The 24,318-nt window shown below is 38.7% G+C and overlaps 1 protein-coding gene across 1 annotated transcript in view; it reads left to right on the forward strand.

The window, feature by feature from the left end:
* Positions 1-24,318, forward strand: part of Clvs1 (clavesin 1) — a 154,712-nt gene that overhangs the window by 67,847 nt on the left and 62,547 nt on the right. The window contains exon 3 of the mRNA XM_090338871.1: positions 10,058-10,232. Within this exon, the coding sequence (XP_090194997.1) occupies positions 10,058-10,232 (175 nt within the window). The remainder of the gene's footprint in view (positions 1-10,057; positions 10,233-24,318) is intronic.

Below are 24,318 nucleotides of genomic sequence, written 5' to 3' on the forward strand. Positions count from 1 at the left end.
TCCAATTGTCAACAATCTCTCCTGATTTTGCTAAGACAAGTATGGGTATCAAAGTCCTCCCAGGAAAAATTCCAAATCTTAAAATGTACTTTCTCTTTTTGTAAGTATTTAAAATATATGCCTTTATATACATATTCAATGCATTTCCCAAATTCTGTTCTGCTATTCATAGTGTAGGCTATTTTGGACCTATTTTGAAGTTTAACAAGCTTGGGTTTCACAGTATCTCCTGCACTGTAGCTACTATTAAGTGGCAGCAATAAATAATAACCACTAGCTCTAATTGCTGAGAGAATTGCCAAGTGATAATCTGTAGGGTAATTAAGTGAAAGAAACCAATGTTGGCTTTAAGAACTCTCATAAAATAATTCTTCCATGGGTAAATTTGCCTGGGAGTGTAAAACACTATAACTGGGGTAAAACAAAATCAGCCAGCCATTTGTCTTTCATTCTTTCTTTTTAAAGTTATTTTAATATTCTTTTATTGTAATTAATAGAATGGTTACCTTATATTTGCCAGAAAGAAGGTGCATTACTTCACAAACATTGATACCCCTTCTTATGTTTTTGTTCCCATTTCCCTCCCCCAACCTCCTCCCCTCATCTTGTTTTCCCTCTTCCCTATCCTATTCCAAATAAACAAATAAACATATATACAGTATACCAGATAACAAGGTAAGATACTGTAACAATATGAGATAACCAAGGGACAACAAAAAAGATGAGAAATAATAGTACATTATGGACAACAATCACTCATTATACGTCTCTTGTTTCCATATTCTGGAGGTCCTTTTATTTAACCTCATCCTACATGGCCTTATGTATCTAGGTTTTGCCCTATTGTAAACTTCTGCTAGAAGAGTCCAAGGTCATTGTTTCTTTTAATTTTCTGTTGCTGAACTATGCTAAACCCGAGTCTATTATTTTGTGTTATAATTATGGTGTTGATTGTGACCTTTAAGATGCCTCTGTGATTACTCTGATGAGGTAAGATGAGAATAAGGACATTATGTTCTAATGGAGGACAAGAAACTATATCCATCGAAACTCCATTGCCCCTCTGGAGGCTCTGAAACCTTCTTGGCATAGGCAAGGGTCTTTCAGTACCATAGGCCCACTTCCAGGAGAAGCTGCATCCATGCTCTGATACAGACAGCTATACAATTTATGTCTGTTCTTACCAATGTGCTCCTAGTTTCATAGTTCTCTATGATATATCTGTCTTACCAGAACTTCCAAATAAGATTTTCTTTCTACTTTTGTTAAACAGAGCATCATTTCTGGAAGTATAGGTGGGCTTGACAGCAAGTTTTGGTCCTCTGGCCTTTGGGAATATATTTATCCTGGCTTCAGAAGGATAGGAAAGCTATTTGTTATTCTTGTTATTAATAATAATTAGCAGTATAGGAGTCTATTATGATCAAGGATTCCTCCCATCAGGACAGGCATGTTGTGTCAAACCTAAAATTCTATGTATATGGGAGATAGAGATTGGAGAATCATAGTTCAAGGCCAGAGAGGATAAAAGAAATAGTTCACAAGATTCCATCTCAAGCAATGTCTATCTAAGGGATTATATGTCTATGCACCCAGGAACATATGGAAGTACAAATAGAATTACAATACAAGCCAGATTTGGTTATTTCTTTCTTCTTTTTTTTGCCAGACCTTGAGACTTAATTCAGGGCCTGAGTACTGTCCTTTCATTTTCTCAAGGCTAGCACTTTACCACTTGAGTCACAGCAATACTTCCGGCTTTTTCTGTGTATGTGGCACTGAGGAATCGAACTTGGGTCTTTGTACATGCTACACAAACACTCTATGACTAGGCCAAACTCCCAGTTCTGGTTGTTTCTTTTAAGTAATAGACCAAGCATAAAACAGCCAAGACAAATAGCCAAGACAAAAATAGCCAAGACAAAAAGTGAGCTGACAGAATGGCTAATGTGCTATAATGCCTTTTTATTGAGCATGAGGCTCTGAAATTTGAACCTAAGGATCGCCAAATAAAAAGAGAAAAAAAGTAAGAATGGAAGAAAGAAGAACTCTTCCCATCAGACTTGATTCCTAGAATCCAACTTATATTCAGTGGCAAGCATCTTCTGAAACCTCAGTGATATAGAGGTCATAGAAAACCATATTTCCTTCCATCTCTAAGAATCCTATAACCTTGAGGTACCTCAAGAAAGATGAAATAGATATTGAGTCACAGCTGGTAGGAGAAAGACAATCTGTGAACTCGTTGGCTAATTGCATTTCCTTCAAGGAAGATTGCAAAGATATCTTAAGGACACAAATATCCTAGTGAGGTTTAGTCTTTCATGAATTTGATTACTTGCTGCTCTTATAGTAGCTTGTGATTAAGGCCAGGATTTAACAAGGGAAAAGGAACAAGAACTTTGAAAACATGAGATCATCAAATTTCTCAAGTTCACTCACTGTTACATTTTCTGATGAAAGTTATCCATTATTGGAGAGTTCCAATTCTAAGTTGTAGGCAACTTATTTTATACTTTTTCCTTGTTTTAAGGACTTGCTTTCCTTCCAAGATATATCCATCTCTCTACTAGTTCAGAACCTTAGAGTTTTCAATAGCACTGGACAGTTGTCTGAGTTAATACAATTTGGAGGTGTTAGAGCTTCTTTGTTAGTATACTATTTAAATCAAGTTGTGTGTCTCGCTTAGAGGTGGTGATTTGGGAAAGGCTCATCTTGATTGCAGAAGTGATTGTAGAAAGCCATTGACAGGAAATGTCCTCAGGAGTATGAAGTGATTCTGAGACATGCAGCACCATATGATCGATTTTTTTTAAAATGTGGTCTCATTTTTTATTCAACATCTTATCCTGAACATGATTGTGTGGTTGTAAGATATAGGCAAGCTCAGGAGAAAGAATATTCTAGTTCAAGTGGCACTAGCCCAGGGCAGAATCCACGAATGTCTACATAATTCTATTGCCATCTACATTCAGGCTGGAGGTTTTGTTACATTTTTTTGGCAAGTCCTGTGCTTGAGCTCAGGGTCTGAGCACTATCCTTGGGCTTTCTGAAGGGTGTAGCTCTACCACTAGAGCCTCAGTAGCACTTCCGACTTTTTCTATGTATGTGGTACTGAGGTATCGAACTCCGGTCCTTGTGCATGCTAGGCAAGCACTCTACCACTAGGCCAAATTCCAGGCCCCCTTGATGCTTTTGACACTGTTAAACTGATAGAAATATAGCTCCACATCTAGCTCACAAAAAATCTTTGTGGCATGGTTAATGAATAATGTAGAAACATAAAGATGTTATTCAGCAATTTGGGGAGATATTAGTTGTGTGTGTGTGTGTGTTTGTGCACACATGTGGGTACACTCTCCATCATGAATTATGAAATAATGACTGTACATCGCTGGAGTTGGAGACTGAACAAATTGGCAATCTGTCACTTGCTTTTGGAAAACAAATGGAGAAAACTTCTGGTCTAGAAAGCTTTAGTACCCCCAAAGTGGAGGTACTAAAATCAATGCTTATTTTGTGAGTACTTGCGTTCATTCCCAAGTCTCTGCCTCATTTGTACTTTTCTCATGCTCCTCAAGCAAGTGAGCTACTGGAATAGACAAGCATGAAATTAATTTTTCATACTTGCCTAGTAATGGATGAAGTGCTTAAACATCACTTCCACTGGACTTGAGTTTTCTTTTCCTTTTTTCTTCTTTTCAGTTCTTTTTCTGTTGTTCTCTAAAGATGCTAGATTGCTGAATGAAAGAAAAACTTTCCTCATTTGCATTTCAGTCTGTCATGGAGTGACGCTTAGGAACTACTAATGCTTTTGCAATGATTTACAAACATTATGGTACAAGCAGCCTTCCACCTAGCATTCATATTAACTCTTCTAGATCATCATTTACCCACTGACTTCATTCATGCCCACACTAATCTGGAATGGTTGCTCCATAAACCAAAATTAAAGCATATTGAAGAGCAGGGAAATTTTCTCACCATGAGCTCAGATGGGCTTTGTTTATCTCCTGTAACTTATAACTTCTGGGTATGTTGGTTAGCATGTTTTCTCATCCTCTATCACTGAGACTCATTGGCTGTGCATGTTCTTTGTGAGAGGAATAGTGGTTACCAGAGATCTAGAAGCACATCCACCACCCCCCTCCCCCGTCTCTACTAGAGCTTATTATAGCCTGGGCTAGTGAGGTAAGTATTCGTAGGCTATGAATAGAACAAGACATATTCTCTCCTGAAAACCTGACATATGCTTATGGTAATGCTTCATCACACTTGGGAGGTACGAAAGCAGATTAATCCTTAGTCATCCCCAATGTCAAATGATGTTAATGTAAACATTGTCTGTTGCTAATCCTTACTGTGTAATAAATAGACATAACTACAGCCCTCAGACTCACGTCCTAACTCACAGAGCTCCTCTTGTCCTTAATAATACACTCTCACTCCCATAGCTAGTCAGTAACTTAGCTGACTAGGGTTCTCTCACCCCTATTGTTTCCTCACACTCAAACCCCATTGTACTTGAATCAACATCCATCTATTGCACAGAATCCTTGCTGCCTGTCTAAACTCCTGTAAGCCCAACAGCTTTCAGCATCCTCTTCTGGCAACTAGTCGGGAGTTCTCTCAAGCCAGCACAATGAAGATAAGAGCACATCACATTTCTGATTTTACGTGTACATTCCTTTGCATTGGCCCCAAGACACGGACAAGCGAACCATGGCTCCGCATGCAAAATGCAATGTTACTGCTTTATTCTCTTGTCCATGATGCTCCTTTGCCTTTCCAATGAATGTCCAGAGTCCAAACTTTTTTATTCCGTAGGGACCCCCTGAAGGCTCTCTGAGAAACCCCAGCCTTACTTACATGACCTTTCCTTCTTGTGAGGCCTAAGCACTTTGCATTTCTTTGACTTTCTACTTGATAGCATATGTACTCATACTAAGGAAAACCGCCATGAGCATTTATCTGAGTCAGCTGCTCTGCTAAAGTTTTTGAGGGCATTAGCTCCTTTTGTCTTTACCAGTCAGGCAGCCATGCTGTTTCTCCTATAGATGCAACACGTCAGTCACAGAGAGATAAAGCAACTTGCTAAACACACATAAAACAAAGAAGGATTTGAATCAGTACCTACCTAACTCCAAATCCTAGAATCTAAGGAGCACACTTCATTGATTATTATGCTTGTATTTTTATTGTGTGTGCTGCTCCTGAGGCCTGTCCTCAGGGCCTGGGCATGGTCCCTGAGCTTTTGTGTTCAAGGCCAGTGCTCTACCACATGTCTCATGAACTTTCCTGCGAGGACTGTTTTTGAACTTTGATTCTCTAATCTCAGCCTTGTAAGTAGGGAGGATTCCAGGTGGGAACCACCAGAACCTGGTTCATGTACATATTTTTTTTTACAACATCTATTGGTTTCTACCTACTAGTATATTTCCTGTTGCCTTCTTTTGTTACCATCACTATCAGGAAAGCAGCAGGACTCAGAATGGCCTCTCCATACTTCAGCAAATACAAACACTACTTCCTTTGGAGGTGAGCTTCAAATTCACAAAGCTCCTTTGCATTTCCTTTTCTCAAAAGGTGCAAAACTGCTTCTATACCTGGAAGAAGAGAAAGTTGCTCCTGTATGAAACCACTCTTCTGTGGGTGGTTGCATGTATGATGAGTGACAGAGGCATGATATCAGGCACAGCATGTCCCCTAAGAATAGGCTTGTTTGCTGCATGTCAAAACATGCTTTATGCCCAGAGGCCAAATACTCCAGAGGGGTATTAGCAGGCACATTTTCCTCTCCTTGTTGGTTGAGGCATCATTAGCAGTTAAGGGACAATAAAAACTGCAAACTATCTCCAAACTCAGCAGTTTAGAAACCAATTGTGAATTTTTTCTCATGTATGTGCAAGGCAAGTAAAGTGTATCTAGGTGGGGTTCACATGGCTAACACAGCTCCTTATGGAAATCTGCTAGTTGACTAGAAGTTTCCTGTGTCTTATCCTTCCCTTCCACCAAGCATGATATCTGTGACCTGTTTTTACCATGAACAAAAGCAGAAGGGCAAGGCAACAAGAGTGATATCTGGGATCTATTCACGGAACGGGCTCCATGTCACATGTATACATATCATTAGTCAAAGTATGTCACATGGAGAAGGGAGTGCATCTCAATAAAGCCATGACTAATGCATAGTAGATGAAGAATTGCAGACAGTATTGTGGTAATGTAGTTTATCATATCCTTAGTTTTAGAAGTGGGAGAGGGCTGATACTGGGGTTTGAACTCAAGGATTCAAATTTACTAGGCTTCTACCTCTTGAGCCATGCTTCCCACTCCATTCTCAATTTTTCAGATATTCTTCTTTATTTTGACTCAATACTGTGAACATAAGGAAACCTTTCTTCATTGTTTCTTTAATTCTTCTTCCTTCAACCTCAGTACTATGTACTAAAGCTATATAATACTATAGCTATAATACTAGAGCCTTAGTACATAGTACTGTGTACTAAGGCTCCATTTTTCCCTCCGGATTTTATCCCTGTATGTGGTCTTCCCAAGAAACCCTAAGGGTCCAGGAGTCTGGCGTAGTATAGAGTGCTTGCCTAGCATGCACGAAGACCAGGGCTCGATTCCTCAGAACCACACATATAGAAAAAAATAAGGGCTGTGGCTGAAGTGGAAGAGCTCTAGCCTTGAGAAAGCACAAGGATGGTGCTCTGGTCCTGAGTTCAAACCATGGGACTGGCAAAAACGAACAAACAAACAAAGCTTAAAACACAGGCATGAGCTCCCTGATAACCCTATTGGTATTTTCTATTTTACCATTTCTTGTTTCCATATTTCCATTTGAAATTCTCTAAACTCATAGGCTTTGATCCCATTCCCAGTAAGAGATGTGTTTGAAGAGGACATGGATCATTTTATAATGATGTAAAACTAAACCACTATTTCAACAAAAATTTGTCTCATGTCAGTGGGAATATGACATCTCTCAAAATGGAAAGAAACATCTAAAAACTAACAATGTATAATAATAAGAGTATAAGATCTATGCCTTTACTAAACATAGAGCTCCCCTATGACCCAGCAATTCCACTACTTGGCATTTATCCAACCATCCAGAAACAAGGACATACTAAATCCACTACCACAACAATGTTCATTGCAGCACTATTCACCATAGCAAAAATATGGAACCAACCTAGATGTCCCTCAGTTGATGAGTGGATCAACAAGTTGTGGTATTTGTACACAATGGAATTCCATGCTGCTGTCAGAAAAAATGACATCGCCCCATTTGTTAGGAAACAGTCTTAGAAAAAATCATATTAAGTGAAGTAAGCCAGACTCAAAGGAATTTAGGCTCAATGGTTTCCCTCATTTGTCATAATCACTAGAAACCTTGGGCTCTACTAGTAGAGATCTGCAATAGAGCAAAACCTTGATACATAAGGCCATATAGTATGAAGCTAATTGAAAAGACCTCCAGGATATTGAAACAAAAGCCATATAATGAATGATTGTTGTCCTTAATGTACTATGCTATCTCTCATCTCTTTTGCTGTCCCTTGGTTATCTCATATTGTTACAATATCTCACTTTGTTATCTGATATTTTGAATTTATTTGTATTTGGTTATTTGAAATTGGATAGGGAAGGGGGGAAACCAAGATGGGGGGGAGAGGAGGGTAATGAGGACCAAGACATGTGAAAGGGTATCAATGTATGTGAATTAATGCACCTTCTATCTGGCAAATATCATGTAACCCTTTTATTAATTACAATAAAAAAAATATATATAAAAACTATGCCTTTTAAGGGGCCAGGAGTTTGGCCTAGTGGTTAAAGTACTTGCCTAGCATGCACGAAGACCCGGGTTCTATTCCTCGGTACCACATACATAGAAAAAAGCCGAAAGTGGTGCTGAGGCTCAAGTGGTAGAGCTCTAGCCTTGAGAAAGTCCAAGTCCAGTGCTCAGGCCCTGAGCTCAAGCCCAGGATTGGAAAAAAAAATCTATGCCTTTTAAGTCTGTTAAGAAAATGTATGTATTTTTTATATTACTAGCTCACACTGTGTAGTTCTAGCGTAGTTTGGAATTGCTTCAAACTCGTGGCCTTCCTTCCTGTCCCTCCAAAATGTTAGAATTGCAGACATACACAACCAGGTGTGACAAGAATAACTTTTTTTCATATATTTTTTATTGTAATTAATAGAAGGGTTACATTATTTTCACCAGAAAGAAGGTGCATTACTTCACATACATTGATCCCTTTCTCATGTTTTGGTCCCCATTTCCCTCCCCCCCCCCACCCCATCCCTCATTTTAGCCAGGAGTTTGACCTAGTGGTAGAGTGCTTGCTTAGCATGCACAAAGACCTGGGTTCGATTCCTCGGCACCACATACATAGAAAAAAGCTGGAAGTGGTGCTATGGCTTCAAGGGTAGAGCTCTAGCTTTGAGAAAAGTCCAAGGACAGTGTTCAGGCCCTGAGTTCAAGCCCCACAATTGGCAAAAAGTAAAAAGAACAACTTTTTTTTTTTAACTAGGAGATATCTTAAGGTATCTGTCATGTTTACACAATGTATGTGGTTTGGAGACGCCTTAAGGATTTTCATATATATATATATATATATATATATATGTATGGTTTATTCCAGATATAATGGGTTTATTTGAGGAGCAAAATTTTAGTTTCTTATAAGGGGCAAACATTTACTAAAAGTGTCAGAAGGTAAATATACATATATATGTATATTATATATATATACATATATATGTATATTTATGTCTGTCCTCCATCCTGAAAGATCTTATTTCCTTTATGCTATTTACCCATCAGAATCTGATCTATTCTTCAAGACACATTCCAAGCTTTTATTTATCCCTACTTACTTGCCTGTATAGTCAGATTCTGCCAATCTCTTGCACCTCGGGTTTCTAATCTCCAACTATCCTCTGCAAGCAAACTAAAGATCTCTGGAAGTAGAGATAGGACATACTACTCCAAACAGGAACTTACAATAAACATTCAGTAAATTCTTACTGGCTAACTTGATCTGGAGTCTGGAGACATCAGACTATTAGAATTTAAAATCTGGTTGGAATTCTTAGGAATCATTTCACACAGATTTCACGAGACAAGACTTAGGATATTGGTGAAATCCAGATGAAAATAGCAGGTTTTGTCATCATTTGCCATCCTTTATATTCAGCCAAGACAGGTACTGGAGGTAGGCTTCTATGACATTAGATTTGTACTTCCGATAATTTCTAGAATAAAATAGCACAGTACCATCATATCTTCACATCTGAAAACTATTTATAGAAAAAATGAGTGGTGAATGAGTGGATGATGTGGAGAAACACATACCACGCTGGAGAGCTGTCACCCCACCTTGCACTCAACATATCTGCCTGTTATTATTACTCATGTGCTCTAAGGGATCTCCCTTCCCCATAATGCTGTGTAGACCATCAGGGCAAACAAGCTATTTTCTTCCTGCTTTACTTTTCTTTTTCTAGATGAACCAAAGCTAAAAGGTAGCAAACCTCGAATGGATATTTTTACACTGTTGGCAAGATTTTAGAAACCAAAGTAATAAGCACCTCTGGATTGAGATATCGGTCCATTTGTTCAGCAGTGATTCATGGACCATTTGGTTACTGGAAATGCTACTAGGATGATAGCCTGGCCCAGACCCTCGAGGATATGGAAGTTCAGTGAGGGAGAGCACTGGGTAAGGGCTGTATTTCAGTGGAACGTCACCAGTGCACCAGGGGGAGTAGAGCACAGCCATGGGAACACAGAAGCACAACAGCTCATTAATTCTGGGGTGCAGCCGGGGTCAGATCAGAAGGAAATATCCATCCTGGGAGTCTTGAAGTGTTGCTCCTGGGAAGTTTAGCAACTATATTTATAGTCTTTCTGGTTACAGGAGACCTCTAAAGGCTGGGTTCATGCAACAGTGGCACAAACTCACCAGATTCACTGCTCACAGGGTCTTATCTGTCACCTTTCGATGCCCACACTCAATTCTCCTTTCTATTCTTGTCACAGGAACTCCTTCACAGACATCTTGCGTGCCATCTTGCTGTCATTGGAAGTTCTCATTGAAGATCCTGAGCTGCAGATAAATGGCTTCATTTTAATTATAGACTGGAGTAACTTTTCCTTCAAACAAGCCTCCAAACTGACACCTTCCATCCTTAAACTGGCCATTGAAGGGTTGCAGGTATGTTTAACAAGCGCTTGATGCCAGACTTCCTTATTACTGCAAAGAATATTTATCTTATAAAGAGAAAAGGGGAATGTGGATGAATTTGTATGTGAGTGCTTTTACTTCAACTTAGGTTTAGATGTTTATCTTTTTTAAAATTAGCTTTCATTTTCACTAATAACTCTAAATTACTGTTCCCAGAGGCTCAAATTAGCAACCATAGCAATAAGGAATAAAGCTCAGAGATGTTTGGCTTTTCCCACCAGACAGATCACAAAAATTAAAGCTAGGAAATATTTGCTTTATGAGCATGTCCTACATAGAGGTAGCATGGGGGCTTTTCAGGGTTTCCAGATGCATTTTTATGCCCCAGAAATGCACCCTGCAGATCATCACTTTCCAGTGTCATGTGCTCCAGTATTTGAGCATGAGTGGATTGTTTCTGTGCAAAGAAAGTAGCAACTGAAACCGCCTCAGGTTTGTACAACTACTTGTCAGAACTTAGCCTTTGGGGAAGAAGTTTTTATGGTATGAAGTTCAAGTGGCCAATCTATAAGGACCCTTCTACTCTTTTTTTTTTTTGTCTGTCGTGGGTTTGAACTCTAGGCCTAGGCACTGTCCCTGAGCTCTTCATGTCAAAGCTAGTGCTCTACCACTTGAGCCACAGTGCCACTTGGGGTTTTCTAGTGGTTAATTGGAGATAAGAGTCTCATGGAACTATAGTGCCTAGGCTTTGAACGGTGATTCTCAGAGCTCAGCCTTCTGAGTAGTTTACAGGCCTGAGCCACCAGCTCCCAGCTGACCCTTCTACTTTTTAAGAATCAGTGGTCCTGTGAAAAGTTACTTAGAGAGGCAATGCTTCTTAGATTACTGTTCTCAAAGTATCATGACACTAAATGCAGCATCTAGTTTAGGGAGATCCGGAATCAGAGGAGATAAAACTTGTATCTCTTCTGAAGTTGATACCATGCAGTGACCCCATCAACCCTAAAGAAGACCAGTTATACACAGCTAGGTGTCTATAGAGAAAAATATAGACAGTGAATGATTCTGGGTTTGATTTGACATTATGCTTTAGTATACCAAATAATTGGTAGGTCTAATTCTAAAACTGTGGCCTATTCTTATTTGGCTCTTATCAAATAGTTGGCACTCTGTGGATCTCTAATCAGCATGTGTGCATTGATTGAATTTTATTTGATGTAAGTTTTTCCCACTGTTCACAGGAGGAGAAGTAGGGCTGACATTTCAGAAGAGGAGCAGCAAGTACATGTCCCAGGGATTTGCAGGTCACTGGGAATGTCTTGCCTTTGGCTTGAACTCTCCATCATGGACCTGTTTCTTATTGTCAGTCATTTTCTCTCAGTTGTAACTTTAGTCTCCTCTCATCAGTCCCTGGATATCCAATCTCTCTATTGAAGCCACTCATTAAAATGAATTTTAAATGAAGCCTTAAGGTTTATCTTCTACCCACAATTAAGCTAACCATATTTCCAGAAATTTCTATACCAGCCTCATATAATTTCATCTTATAAAAATAGCTTGTTCTATTTATAAGTAGCAATCTTTATGCTTTTATAAGCGTTTCCTATTTTCACAAATGAAGAAGGAAAAACATGACCTTTACCAGACCCCATGTCCCAATTTTTCTTTTTGAAAATGTGTGAATTACACAAGGAATACAATATATGTCCCTTGCCTAACTCCCTAGGCTAATATGTCTTACCAATGCATAAACATGATTGTGTTTTAAGAGGGAAAGCCTGGTATAAATACAAGATAGTCTCAAACACAAAAAAAATTCCAGATGATTTCTGGAGGGCACAGTGAATCTACTCTGGGCTGGTACTTATCATGTGCCCATGTCCAAGTCATCCTGTGGCTCCAGTTAAGGAATAGACATTCCTGAAAGGAAAAGAAACAAGGCATCACAGTCAGAAGAGAAAATGTACACACTCCTCATCTCTCAGACCGGGGACTCTGCCTTGTTGACAAGATAAGCCCTTGTGATTTGGAGGGAATGTCAGAGGACTAATCAAATTTCGGGCTCCCTGGATTGGGGTGGAGTTCTTTCTGAAAGGCCTTAAGTCCTTAATGAAAGACAAACTCTCCCACCAGATGTGGAATCCATTAGTTCCAGAAAAGCTGAACTCATGTATATAGGTCCTCCATCTAGAATATGTACATCACTGTCCTGTAGTTTCACTGTCTTGTCTCTGACTCACTGAAGAAGTCACATAGGAATAGATTATTGGAAACAATGTTTCTCTTGCCACAATGACTAATGAGCTCTGGACAGCTATTAGCAATGTCTCAGACAGCATGGTCTACCTGTTACTGGCTCTCCCAGAACTCCCTCAGAACAGAGGTTGTCCCCATCTCTAGATGATAAACTCTTGTGATACCTTGATAATGCCCTAACTGGTACCAGCCATTCACCCCTTTTTAGTCACCTGTGCTGCACAGGTATGATCCCACACAAGTTTCCACTTGTTAGCTAGCTCCAAAAGGTCACAAGAATACTCACCAACACCACTAGCTAACTTTTGCAGAAACAGAAAAGCCACACTAGGCCATTATCTGCAACAGGAAATCAGTCACATTCTTCTTTTACCTTATGAATGCTCAGAGAGAGGCCTAAGAATTCAGTAAGTTTGCTACATAACTGGGGGATCACAGGAGAGGGAGGCCTTTTGTCTCAGTGTACAGAACTTTCTCTGTCTGCCATCCTACCTTCTGTAGGGTCAATTTCAGAAGGCTGGTCTGTCAAGGGAAGAACCAGATTATGTTAGTGATCAATCTACATCACCCACTGGAGAATATAGGTCCCTGAGGTATAATCCTCTTCCCCACTTTTCACAAGAATAGGTAAGACAGCCCCTGAAGATAGGAGAGTAGAAAGCATTTCAGATAGCTCACTGTTTAAGAAGTGAGAATTTAAGATCAGACTGGGTTGTGCCAACACCTTGCATTTTAATCTGGTTCCAGTGGACTGGGTTTTAGTCCTATTATCTTAGTTCTTGGACAGTTATTCAAGATAGCCTCATTGTAGCGGTTGCATTCTCTGGAATCAGACTGAGGAAGCCTGTTAAGCAGTATTCTTAGGTAAACATGGGCCAAAAGGAAGCTACAGAGCCTGGTGGCTCACACTTGTGATCCTAGCTACTCATGAGGCTGAGATCTGAGGATTAAGGTTCAAAGCCTGCCCAGGACATACAAAGCCGAGAGACTCTTATCTCCAATTAATTACTAGAAAATGGGAAGTGGGGCTGTGGCTCAAGGGTAGGGCGGTAGCCTTGAGCTGAAGAGCTCAGGGACAGTGCCCAGGCCAGAGTTTAAGCCCCATGGACACCCCCCCCCCAAAAAAAAGGTACAGAAGGTTTGCCAGCAGAAGTTACATCATGTTTCATTCGTTTGTTCTGAAGGCCTCAGGTCTGATCCCTAATTTAATTCAAGGGACTGAGCCTTTATTCTCTCATGTTGTTTCAATACTGTGTGCTGGATGCTTTGGGAAGATGTTGTGAACTTTGGAAATGTTCATTCTGAAGCCCCAGAGGAAGTTGTTATTTGAGATTATTCTTTTAAGGATGTTCTCTCACCAACTTTCCCAGAAGCTGAGGGCAAGTGCATCAGAGCATCTACTACAATAAACAAATAATACAAAGATTTTCTTCATTGAGGAAGGTCTAATGTGTAGCTAATTTTTCTTAACATAATTCCAATAACTTCCCATATGGAGGTAATACCAGGTAAAAAGCATATGATTCTCATCTCAGGCCTGGTTTTCTATTTGAGTTTACCAAATATGTAGCTTTGTGTTTTATGAGGTAATCATTCAGCGTTTGACAATAAGGATTTTAAAAAATGCATAGTAATAGGAATTTGGTTGTGTACATCATAAGTAAATTAACTAGTTATTTATGATAATTAGATGGAAGAATTTTTTAAAGGATCATCGGATATGCATATCAGCCAAGGATAAAATGATAGTAGTATATCTAATGTGTATTCTTCCTTTCAGAGTAATGTTTTGAAAAAAAAGTCACTGCTTACAATATTAAGTTGTACCAGTTACTTAAATATTCTGAATCTTAGTTCAGAAAACTTTGGTTAAATACTAATTTGGGGAAATTATTTTCTCTTTCTCAGACTTTGGATCTTTAAATGTGGTCAATAATGTCAGAAAAAGCCATTGTATCTGTTCATTACAACTTGTTTAAATTTTAATCAAACTTAAGTAATATTTATAAGCACTATTTTATTTTTTTTATTTTTTTATTTTTTTATTGTGATTAGTAAAAGGGTTACATGATATTTGCCAGATAGAAGGTGCATTAATTCACATACATTGATACCCTTTCACATGTCTTGGTATCCGTATCCCTCCCCCACCCACACCCCCCACCCGTCTTGGTTTTCCCCCCTTCCCTATCAAATTTCAAAGATCCAAATACAAATAAATTCAATAAATCAGATAACAAGGTGAGATACTATACCAATATGAGATAACCAAGGGATAGCAAAGGAGATGAGAGACAACATAGTACATTAAGGACAACAATCATTCATTATATGGCTTTTGTTTCACTATCCTGGAAGTCCTTTCAATTAGCTTCACATTATATGTCCTTATGTATCAAGATTTTGCTCTATTGCAAATCTCTGCTAGTAGAGCCCAAGGTTTCTACTGCTTATGACGAATGAGGGAAACCATTGAGCCTAAGTTCCTTTGAGTCTGGCTTACTTCACTTAATATGATTTTTTCTAAGTCTTTCCATTTCCTAACAAATGGGGCGGTGTCATTCTTTCTGACAGCAGCATAGAATTCCATTGTGTACAAATACCACAACTTGTTGATCCACTCATCAACTGAGGGACATCTAGGTTGGTTCCATATCTTTATAAGCACTATTTTAATACAACCAAGCATTATTACTCTCAATCTACTGGAGAATTCTGGCAGAATATAAAATATACTGAAGTCTTGCTCTTGAGGATTGTAATATTTCCAAAATCGATTTTTAATAATTATTTCTTTAAAATTCCCACAGCACAACTATTAAAATCAACACACAGTGTTTATCAATGTTCAGCCAAGCCTACTCCTTAGAAGGCTGACTGTGCCCAAGTGTTGCACTTAGCAAGAACTATTGCCTTATATCCTGTGGGATATTTATAAAATATTTGATTTATTTAAAGACACAAATATTTTGCCATGGGTTTAGAAAATCTTGCTTTGCACAAAGAAAAGGAAATCCAAGAAAGCCCAGTTTGTTTTATCTCTCTATGGCTGTGTGGCCAGTCTACAGAATCCATTGCTCATTCACTCTTTATTCGAGCATTACAGCATGATATGCTTGTTTTATTAGTGATGTTTTCCCGCCATTTACATCAACTTTGACTCAACTTCTTCCGACAGTTTTGAGCCACTGTAGAGGAAGAGAATGTGTATTTCTTGTCCATTTGTTTTTTCTCATCCATCAGTGGAAATTTGAAAAGGCAGGTTTCTGACTCATGTGTATCCATTCAATACCAAATACAGCTCAGATTCTCCTTTAACAGGGTTACAGGCGAGAACAAAGCCAACCTAGCTTCCAAGAACATACATCCTATTTCTTAACATATCATCCCAAAGCAGCAATATCAGCAACAACAGGGCCTAGTTAGATAAATTGAGCATTACTGTATAAAAACATCATTTCAAAAGTCATGTAGATGGTTTTCACACACATTAAAATTTGAGAATGCACAGCATGTTGTGAAAAAATGCAATGGACTTAACTTTAATCACATCTCACTCTTGTTTGAGGATTGTTATAACTCACATTGCTAGCCTCTCTCCAGAGCCTGGGATCCACAGATAGGGAACAGAACCTGAGAGATTGGTTTGTCCTTCACAAAACACTATCAGATGTGGCTGATACTGCTAGGATAAGCCACATTTTAGCATGGGAACAAGGCGAGTCTACTGAGTCTTGACCTTGTCTATGCATACGATCTCAAGCAAGTCATTCAGTCTCTAGGTCTAAGTTTTCCTATCCATACCTAGTAGAGTAAGAACAGTTTCATCTTACAAGTTTACAGTAGAAATTAAAAGTACATGAAAAGTGACTGAACAATCCAATATACACGGTATATGGGTGTGCTATTGAAAGAATAATGAGGCTAGTCTTTCCTGGTCCTTGGGCTCTTGTGTTTCTAATACTTAAATGAAATCTACATTGCCCTGGTTATGTTAATCAGGATTTCTGAACATTAGACCTCCACAGCCTGTTCCCTGGCCTTAAACAAATACATTCCTTATCTGTGCTTGCTGTAGCTGATGGTGTAGGCCTGGATTGGTGTGATCTGACTGTGAAGTGACACTTAAGGTGACTTTTTTTGTTCTATTTATATAGCATGGCTCTTGTAATTATAACCCAAAAGTTGAGGAGTACGAGATTGACTGTCACCTCCTTCTTCCTGCATGATTCTGCAACAGCAACAGCATTTTCAGCATTTTTTATGGGTCCTTCTATTTTTCATGCATTAAAGAATAATAGCCTGGGAATGTATCTCAGTGGCAGAGTGGTTGTTTAATATTTCCAAAACCTTTAATTTGACCCCCAGTGCCACAAACATACAATATTAGGAACACATTGAGGAAAAAAAAGGTGACTTGCTTTTTGACAAAAATATTATTTAACTCATGTTTTCTAAACCTCCCATGTAAGCTTGAAGAATACTTTTCCTCTAAGCAAAATTATGTTTTATCTTTTCAGGTCATGAGGCTGCAATTTTGATTTTGTAAAAATGCAATGTTATTATGGAAATATTAGAGGAATAAAATATTTCCTCTGATGCTCTTCCTTGTTAAGTATCAATTAAACTCAGGAAGATAATTAGGGCTAATGACACTCTGGTGATCTTGATGACAGACAGGATGGCCCATTTAAAAATAGCTCCAATTAAATAGGCCTATCTGTGGCATACTTTTGATAAGTTGTATGTTACTAAACTCTTCTAAATGATAAACCTAGACAATCCTTCATATCAGTCCAGGAAAAAAGTCACTACACATTTTTTTGCTAAGAGAACAATGAGCACTGTTAACCTCTTTTAGCCCAAACACAACATTTCAAAATTCAATTCCTTATTTTTGTATTTAGAAGAACCTGGTTTTTGTGTGATGATAGTCAGTAAATAACCCAGGTCCTAATTGGGCAGCTTGTGGATTTTCCGAAGATGAAGGTAGGCAGGTAACCAAATGCAGTTCAAGAGAAAATCATGCCTGTGACCCAGAGCTACAGACCCAGAAACTGACCCTCAAGATAGCCACTTTCCTGACTCTTCAACCATGACCAGTTTTGCCAGAGGACAGCTTAATTTTATAAAAGAAAAGAAACGATCCATGACATGTCTCCAGGTGTTCATGTCTGAATCAATCATTCATTTATGGCGCGATGAGGCTATCCTGTCCTCTCATGTCTATAGTACTTCCACAAAAGATCTAAACTCCCATTCTCCATGGGATTTGTAAGTAATTCTATCTCATAGAATATAGACAGACTATTCAGTGTCATATATGACACAATTACTCTCTGAAACTTACCAACTTGATTCTATGTGGGGGGAGGGAATGAGAAATTATGTTCACATGAAAACATAAGAGTTGACATCTAAGAAATAAGAAGAAAATTCCTGGAACACACTGTGATAGAAGCAATTTAGTACAATTCATGTTTCCTTGAAGCCCAGAGAGCATCAATGTATATCATTCAGGCATGGTTTTCTCTGCCATAATCCTTAGTTATCTGGAAAAAATCCCAGTCACATTTAGCCGGTTTTACTGAAGATGACATGATTGTGTATAAAATATTATAGCTATGTCAATCTTTAATATTCATAATGTGATATGTTTACTGCCTCAGAAGCACCCCCCCAGATTGGGCATAGTAGTACAAGTCTATAATCCTAGCACCTCAGGAGATGGAGATTCAGAGAATTGCAGTTTGAAGCCAGCCTGGACAGAAAAGTCCTCAAGTCTTTATCTCCAAAATAAACACCACCAACAACAAAATAGGACTGAAAGAATGGCTTAAGTAGTCGAGCACTAAGTATGAACAAAAAAGCCAAGCCAAATGAGATGTCTAAAAGAGTTCAAACCTCCATACCTGCACACACACACACACACACACACACACACACACACACACACATACACACACACACATAAATACACACAGAACAAAGAAACACACAAAACACACTCTGTTGGAGATTTATCTGACACGCTGACTAGTAAAACTTTTTGAGATTGGGGGTAATACTCAGTAATAGAGAATAGGGAGCAAAGGAAGAAGAGAAGGAGAAAGAGAATGGGAAGAAGAAAGGAAATAATAAGAAAGTGAAAATTACATAAATTTACCCAGGCTTAAACAATTTAAGCCTTAAGATTTGCTCTTTGCAAAACCTTGATACAAAAGACCATATAGTAGGACGCTAAATGAAAGGATCTCTAGGATATAGAAACATAAGCCATATAATGAATGATTGTTGTTGTTAAGGACTATGTTATCTCTCATCTCTTTTGCTGTCCCTTGGTTATCTCATATTGTTACAGTATCTCACTTTGTTACCTGATATATCGGATATATTTGTATTTGGTTATTTGAAATTGGATAGGGAATGGGAGAAAACAAGATGAGGGGTGGGGGTGGGGGGGAGGGAAATGGGGACCAAAACATGTGAAAGGGTATCAATGTATGGGAATTAATACACCATCTATCTGGCAAATATCATGTAACCCTTCTATTAATTACAATAAAAAATATATAAAAAAAGATTTGCTCTTTGAACTTTATGGCAGACAGTGAGCAGCTATTCCTTGAATATTTTATTTAATACCATTTATAATGATTGCACAATATTCTATTGTTGAATATTCTGATGGCTTCCAGTGTCTTCAGCATTGTATTAAATGATGAGATAACTTTTTTTTTGAACCAGTCCTGGGTCTTGTATTCAGGTACTTAAGTTCTTGCTCTCAAGTAGCTTTTTATGTCACTGGTGCTCTACCACATGAGTCATACCTCCATTTCTGGCTTTTTGTTGGTTGAGTCTCTTAAACTTTCTTTGAGGGCTGGCTTTGAAAGGTGATTCTCAATCTCCTGAGTAGGTAGGATTACAGAGGTGAGCCACAGGTACCCAGATGACATGAGTAACTCTTCAGCTAAAATATTGGTCATATGAATTATCTCCCTAGAGTAAACTGCTAAAGGTAGATGTGTTTTGTGGATACTGTACAGAAGTTTTAAACATTTACCAGCAACATCTTGAATACCTCTACTATTCTCTATTTCTTGATTATTTCTTCTGTAATATAGCTCAGCTTCCTAAACCCAAACCAACTCTAGGTACTGAAAGTTATCTCCACCGTGCCTCCACATGCAGCTTTTTTTGTTGTTGTTATACTTTGAACACTTTTTTTTCCTGGTCCTGGAGCTTGAACTCTGGGCCTGGGTGCTATCCTTGAGCTTGCTTGTGCGCTCTCTCTCTCTCTCTCTCTCTCTCTCTCTCTCTCTCTCTCTCTCTCTCTCTCTCTCTCTCTCTCTCTTTTTGTGGGTCATGGGGCTTGAACTCAGCCTGGGTTCTATCCCTGAGTTCTTCAGCTCAAGGCTGCCACCCTACCCCTGGGCCTGAGCTTTGTCCCTAACCTCTTCAGCCCAAAGCTACCATCCTACCTACCCTTGAGCCAAGCCCCACTTCCCATTTTTTACAGGTTAATTGGAGATAAGAGACTCAGGTCTTTTTGTGTCTGGGCTGGCTTTGAACCTCGATCCTCAAATCTCAGCCTCCTGAGTAGCTAGGATTACAGGCATGAGCCACCGCGCCTGGCCTATTCTTGAGCTTTTCTGCTCAATGCTAGCACTCTACCACTTTGAGCCACAGCGCCACTTCCAGTGTTCTGGTGGTTGACTGGAAATGAGTGTCTCACAGAATTTCCCTGCCTGGGCTGGCTTTGAATCATAAGCCTCAGATCTCAGTCTCCTGAGTAGCTAGGATTATACATGTGTGTCACAGATGTAAGCTACTTCAATCACTTTGATTAGTAGTGAGGTGGGATAATTTTCCACATATTAGATAATTGTGTTGTCTACTATATTCAATTGTATTTTCTGATAGTGATCCTCAACTACTTTTTGTTTAGATGTTTTAAAATCTTGTTCCATTACTTATTTCTAAGAGATATGTGTGACATAAGGAAATTAACTCTATCTCAAGTCACAAATATTTTTATAACAATTTGCATTGACATAAATAATGTTCATTTCTGTGGGTCTTGTTTAAAGCAGGAACTAAGGTTTCTATGGTCAGGTTCAAGTGGTCAAGTCTTTGCTAAGACTTACATAGAATTCGCTAATATGTTTTCTAAACTTAGATTTTTTTCACTTCACATTTTAATCTGTTTGGAACTTGTATTTAAAGAGATCTGAGGAAGGAACCTAATTTAATTGTTTCTCTCAAGGTTTCAATTTGCCCTAATACTAGTTATCAGGTAATACATCCTGAGAAGCACTTAAGAGGTAGATAAATCACTGCCCAGAGACTCTGAAATAGACATGCCAGAGCTAGAGATATTTGTTGAATGCTTTTCTCTAGAAAATGTGAGCCAGATTTTGATAGGTGTGAATAATGTGGATTAAAAAAGGTTGAAGAGCTGAGACTGACTTCAAGTCAACAACTATTTAGTCAGCTTATCATGGGCCAGAATTTCCTGCAAGCATAGATGAGAGAACCTAGCCGGTCACAATCCTAGGAGATTAACTTAGTGTCTCTTTGTGGACACCTGGGAGCAAAGGAAAATATGATATTTCCCAGCAGGTCACCAGGCAAATATTGTAGAGTTCACAAGCTAGACTGAAGAGTTCGCAAAATACCATTTACTTCTACTTCTGAGGAATTCTAGAATATATAATCATAAAGATGATTCAGCTTGCTTCAATAATAGAGTGGGTTTTAGTCATTTGTGGGTGTTAAATGGAGAGTATTAAGAATGTGAAAAAAATCAAAAGACTTAAAGTAACGCCCCCTCAGCTGAAATATCATTAGCTGAAAGAACTAATCCCTAATGCCATAATCTGGAGACTCATTAGGATCTGTAAGAAATTGTGAGTAATTTTTCCATTAAGTGAATGAAGCTTTGATTAAGATATTCCTGGAAGAGCAAGTATATAAGCTAACATTAAAGTGGATTTGCAAAGGGGGCAGTAGTTCTTTAAAAGACTATGAAAGGGAAGACTCAAAACCTATGGAGGAAATAACGCCTTTTTAAATACTATTTTATTCACAAAGAGATCTTTTCTAATGATTTAGCCAATTTTGCTCTAGTATAAAATGAATCTGTATTGCCTAAGCACACATGTGCTTGTGCAAACACGACACTTTGATAGATCTAAAAATATGAGAGAATTTTGAATAACTTTCCACAGGTTATTGTTGAGTGTTTTTGTATAAAGTTTTATTTCTTGGTTGTTTCTTCTGTAATATGTGAGTTTCTTTAGGTTACTCTTTTCATAAAAAATGATATGCCTTGTGAATATCACATTACTTTTTTAATTTTAGTGTCAGGGTGATGTATTGAGGAGTTATAGTTACATTTGTAAGATAGTGAATACATTTCTTCTCAAACATTGTTACCCCTTCCCATATTTGTCTCCTAATTTTCCTCCTCCTATCCCCTCCCAAGTTGTAAAGTTCATTTCTACACCGTATCTTGTGACTATCACTGTTACATTAGTTTACCCTTTGTCCTTTGTCTTACCAGGTTGTTTTTCCCCTTCCCTTCCCTAATTCAAATACATAAATAAATGTATATACAATGTACCAGGTATCAAAGTCCAAAACAGTAACAGCAGGAGATAAAACATAAAGGGGAAATAAAAGAGAGAAAAGAAATAACTTCATGGACTGGGAGTTTAGCCTACTGGTAAAGTGCTTGCTTAGCATGCATGAGGACCTGAGTTCAACTCATCAGTACCACGTACATATAAAAAAAAACAAAAACAAAACAGAAATGATCCTGTGAGTCAAGTGATAGAGCTCTAGCCTTGAGAAAGTCCAAGGATACTGCCCAGGCCCTGAGTTCAAGGCCCAGGACTTGAAAATAAAAAGGAAGGAAGAACTTCACATAGTACATTAAAAACAATAACCGAGGCCAGGAGTTTAGCCTAGTGGTAGAGTGCTTGCTTAGCATGCACAAAGACCCTGGTTCGATTCCTCGGTACCACATACATAGACAAAAGCTGGAAGTGGTGCTGAGGCTCAAGTGGTAGAGCTCTAGCCTTGAGAAAATCAAAGGACAGTGCTCAGGCCCTGAGCTCAAGCCCAGGACTGGCAAAAAAAAATTAAAAAAACAAATACAAAAAAAATAACCAAAGCTGGGCACCAGTGGCTCATGCCTATAATCTTACCGATTTAGGAGGCTGAGATCTGAGGTTCATGGTTCAAAGCCAGCCCTGGCATGAAAATCTGTGGGACTCTTATCTGCAGTTGGCCACCAGAAAACCAGAAGTGGCACACTGTGGCTCAAGTGATAGAGTGGTAGTCTTGAGCTGAAGAGTCCAGGGATAGAGCCCAAGCCCAGAGTTCAAGTCCAAGACTGACCAAAAAACATACAAACAGACAAACAAAACAATAACAAAGATAAACCTCTAAGAAAGTTAGGTACATAGATTATTTTTGTTAATCCCAATGCAGAGAGAAATTAATCAGCTCTAGACATAAAACTAACATTCCATATTTGAGAATGGAGGAGGAGGAGGGGGGGAACTAGATAAAAAAGAAAATAGTAATTTTAGCCAGGCTTGGTGACTCATGCCTGTAATCATAGCTACTCAGGACAGTTGAGATTTGAGGACAATGGCAGCCAGCTGGGACAGGAAGGTTTATGAGATGCTTATGTTCAGTTAACCGTAAAGAGACTTTTATTTTATTTTTTGCATATATTTTTATTGTAATTAATAGAAGGGTTACATGATATTTACCGGATAGAAGGTGCATTAATTCACATACATTTGATGGATAACAGAAAGATGTAGTTGTTACTCAGACTATCAGAAATTTATCATTTGTTTTAACTATGTTATGAAAGAATGTCCTTCAACTGAGGATCAACCAAGCCTTTTCTTTGCCAGTATGCCTTAATACTTGTATCTACCAGCGAAATCACTTGAATGTATTCATTCAGTGGTATTTGTCAACATTTTTTTCATTTGATAGGTTTTGTGCATGATAGCAATTAAACATGGGGCTTGATCTTCCATGAAATTCTACATGAACATCAGATACTGTTTCAGACCTAGACCATGTTGGGAGGCAGGAAAGGTCCCTGCTTGCCTACATCTTGCAGTCATTGACAGAAGAGGATGAGTAAAGGGATAAAGAAGACTACTTTAGAAAAAGTCAGTATTATTATGATCAAACAAGTTCTGGGTGCCGGTGGCTCAGGTCTGTAATCCCAGCTACTCAGGAAGCTGAGCTCTAAGGATTACAACTTGAAGCCATCCTGGGAAGAAAAGTCTATGAGATTTTTGCCTCCAATTATCAAGCAAAAAGCTGGACTTGGAGGTGAGGCTCAAGAGGTAGAGTTCCAGGACTGAACAAAATAAAAAAGCCAGCAAAGGGCAAGAGGTCCTAAGTTCAAGACCCAGTACTAGCGTGTTCTCTCTCTCTCTCTCTCTCTCTCGCTCTGTCTCTCTCTCTCTCTCTCTCTCTCTCTCTCTCTCTCTCTCTCTCTCTCTCTCTCTCTCTCGCTCTGTGTCTCTCTGTCTCTCGTCTCTCGTCTCTCTCTCTCTCTCTCTCTCTCTCTCTCTCTCTCACACACACACACACACACACACACACACACACACACACACACACACACACTAAAACAAGCCAGGCACAGTGGTACAAACCTGTATAATTCAAGTTTCTCAAAAAGTGAAGATCAGAAAAAATACAGGCTTGGGTATCCCCAGTCAAGAAAGCTGCCTAGATTCCATCTAAACAAAACAAGCCAGGCATGATGTTTCTCATCTATGACCCTAACTCTGCAGGATGCATAGATAGAAGGATTGTG

The sequence above is a fragment of the Megascapheus bottae genome, chromosome 9 (assembly GCF_031878675.1).
Source record: "Megascapheus bottae isolate mThoBot1 chromosome 9, mThoBot2.hap1, whole genome shotgun sequence".
Lineage (NCBI taxonomy): Eukaryota > Metazoa > Chordata > Mammalia > Rodentia > Geomyidae > Megascapheus > Megascapheus bottae.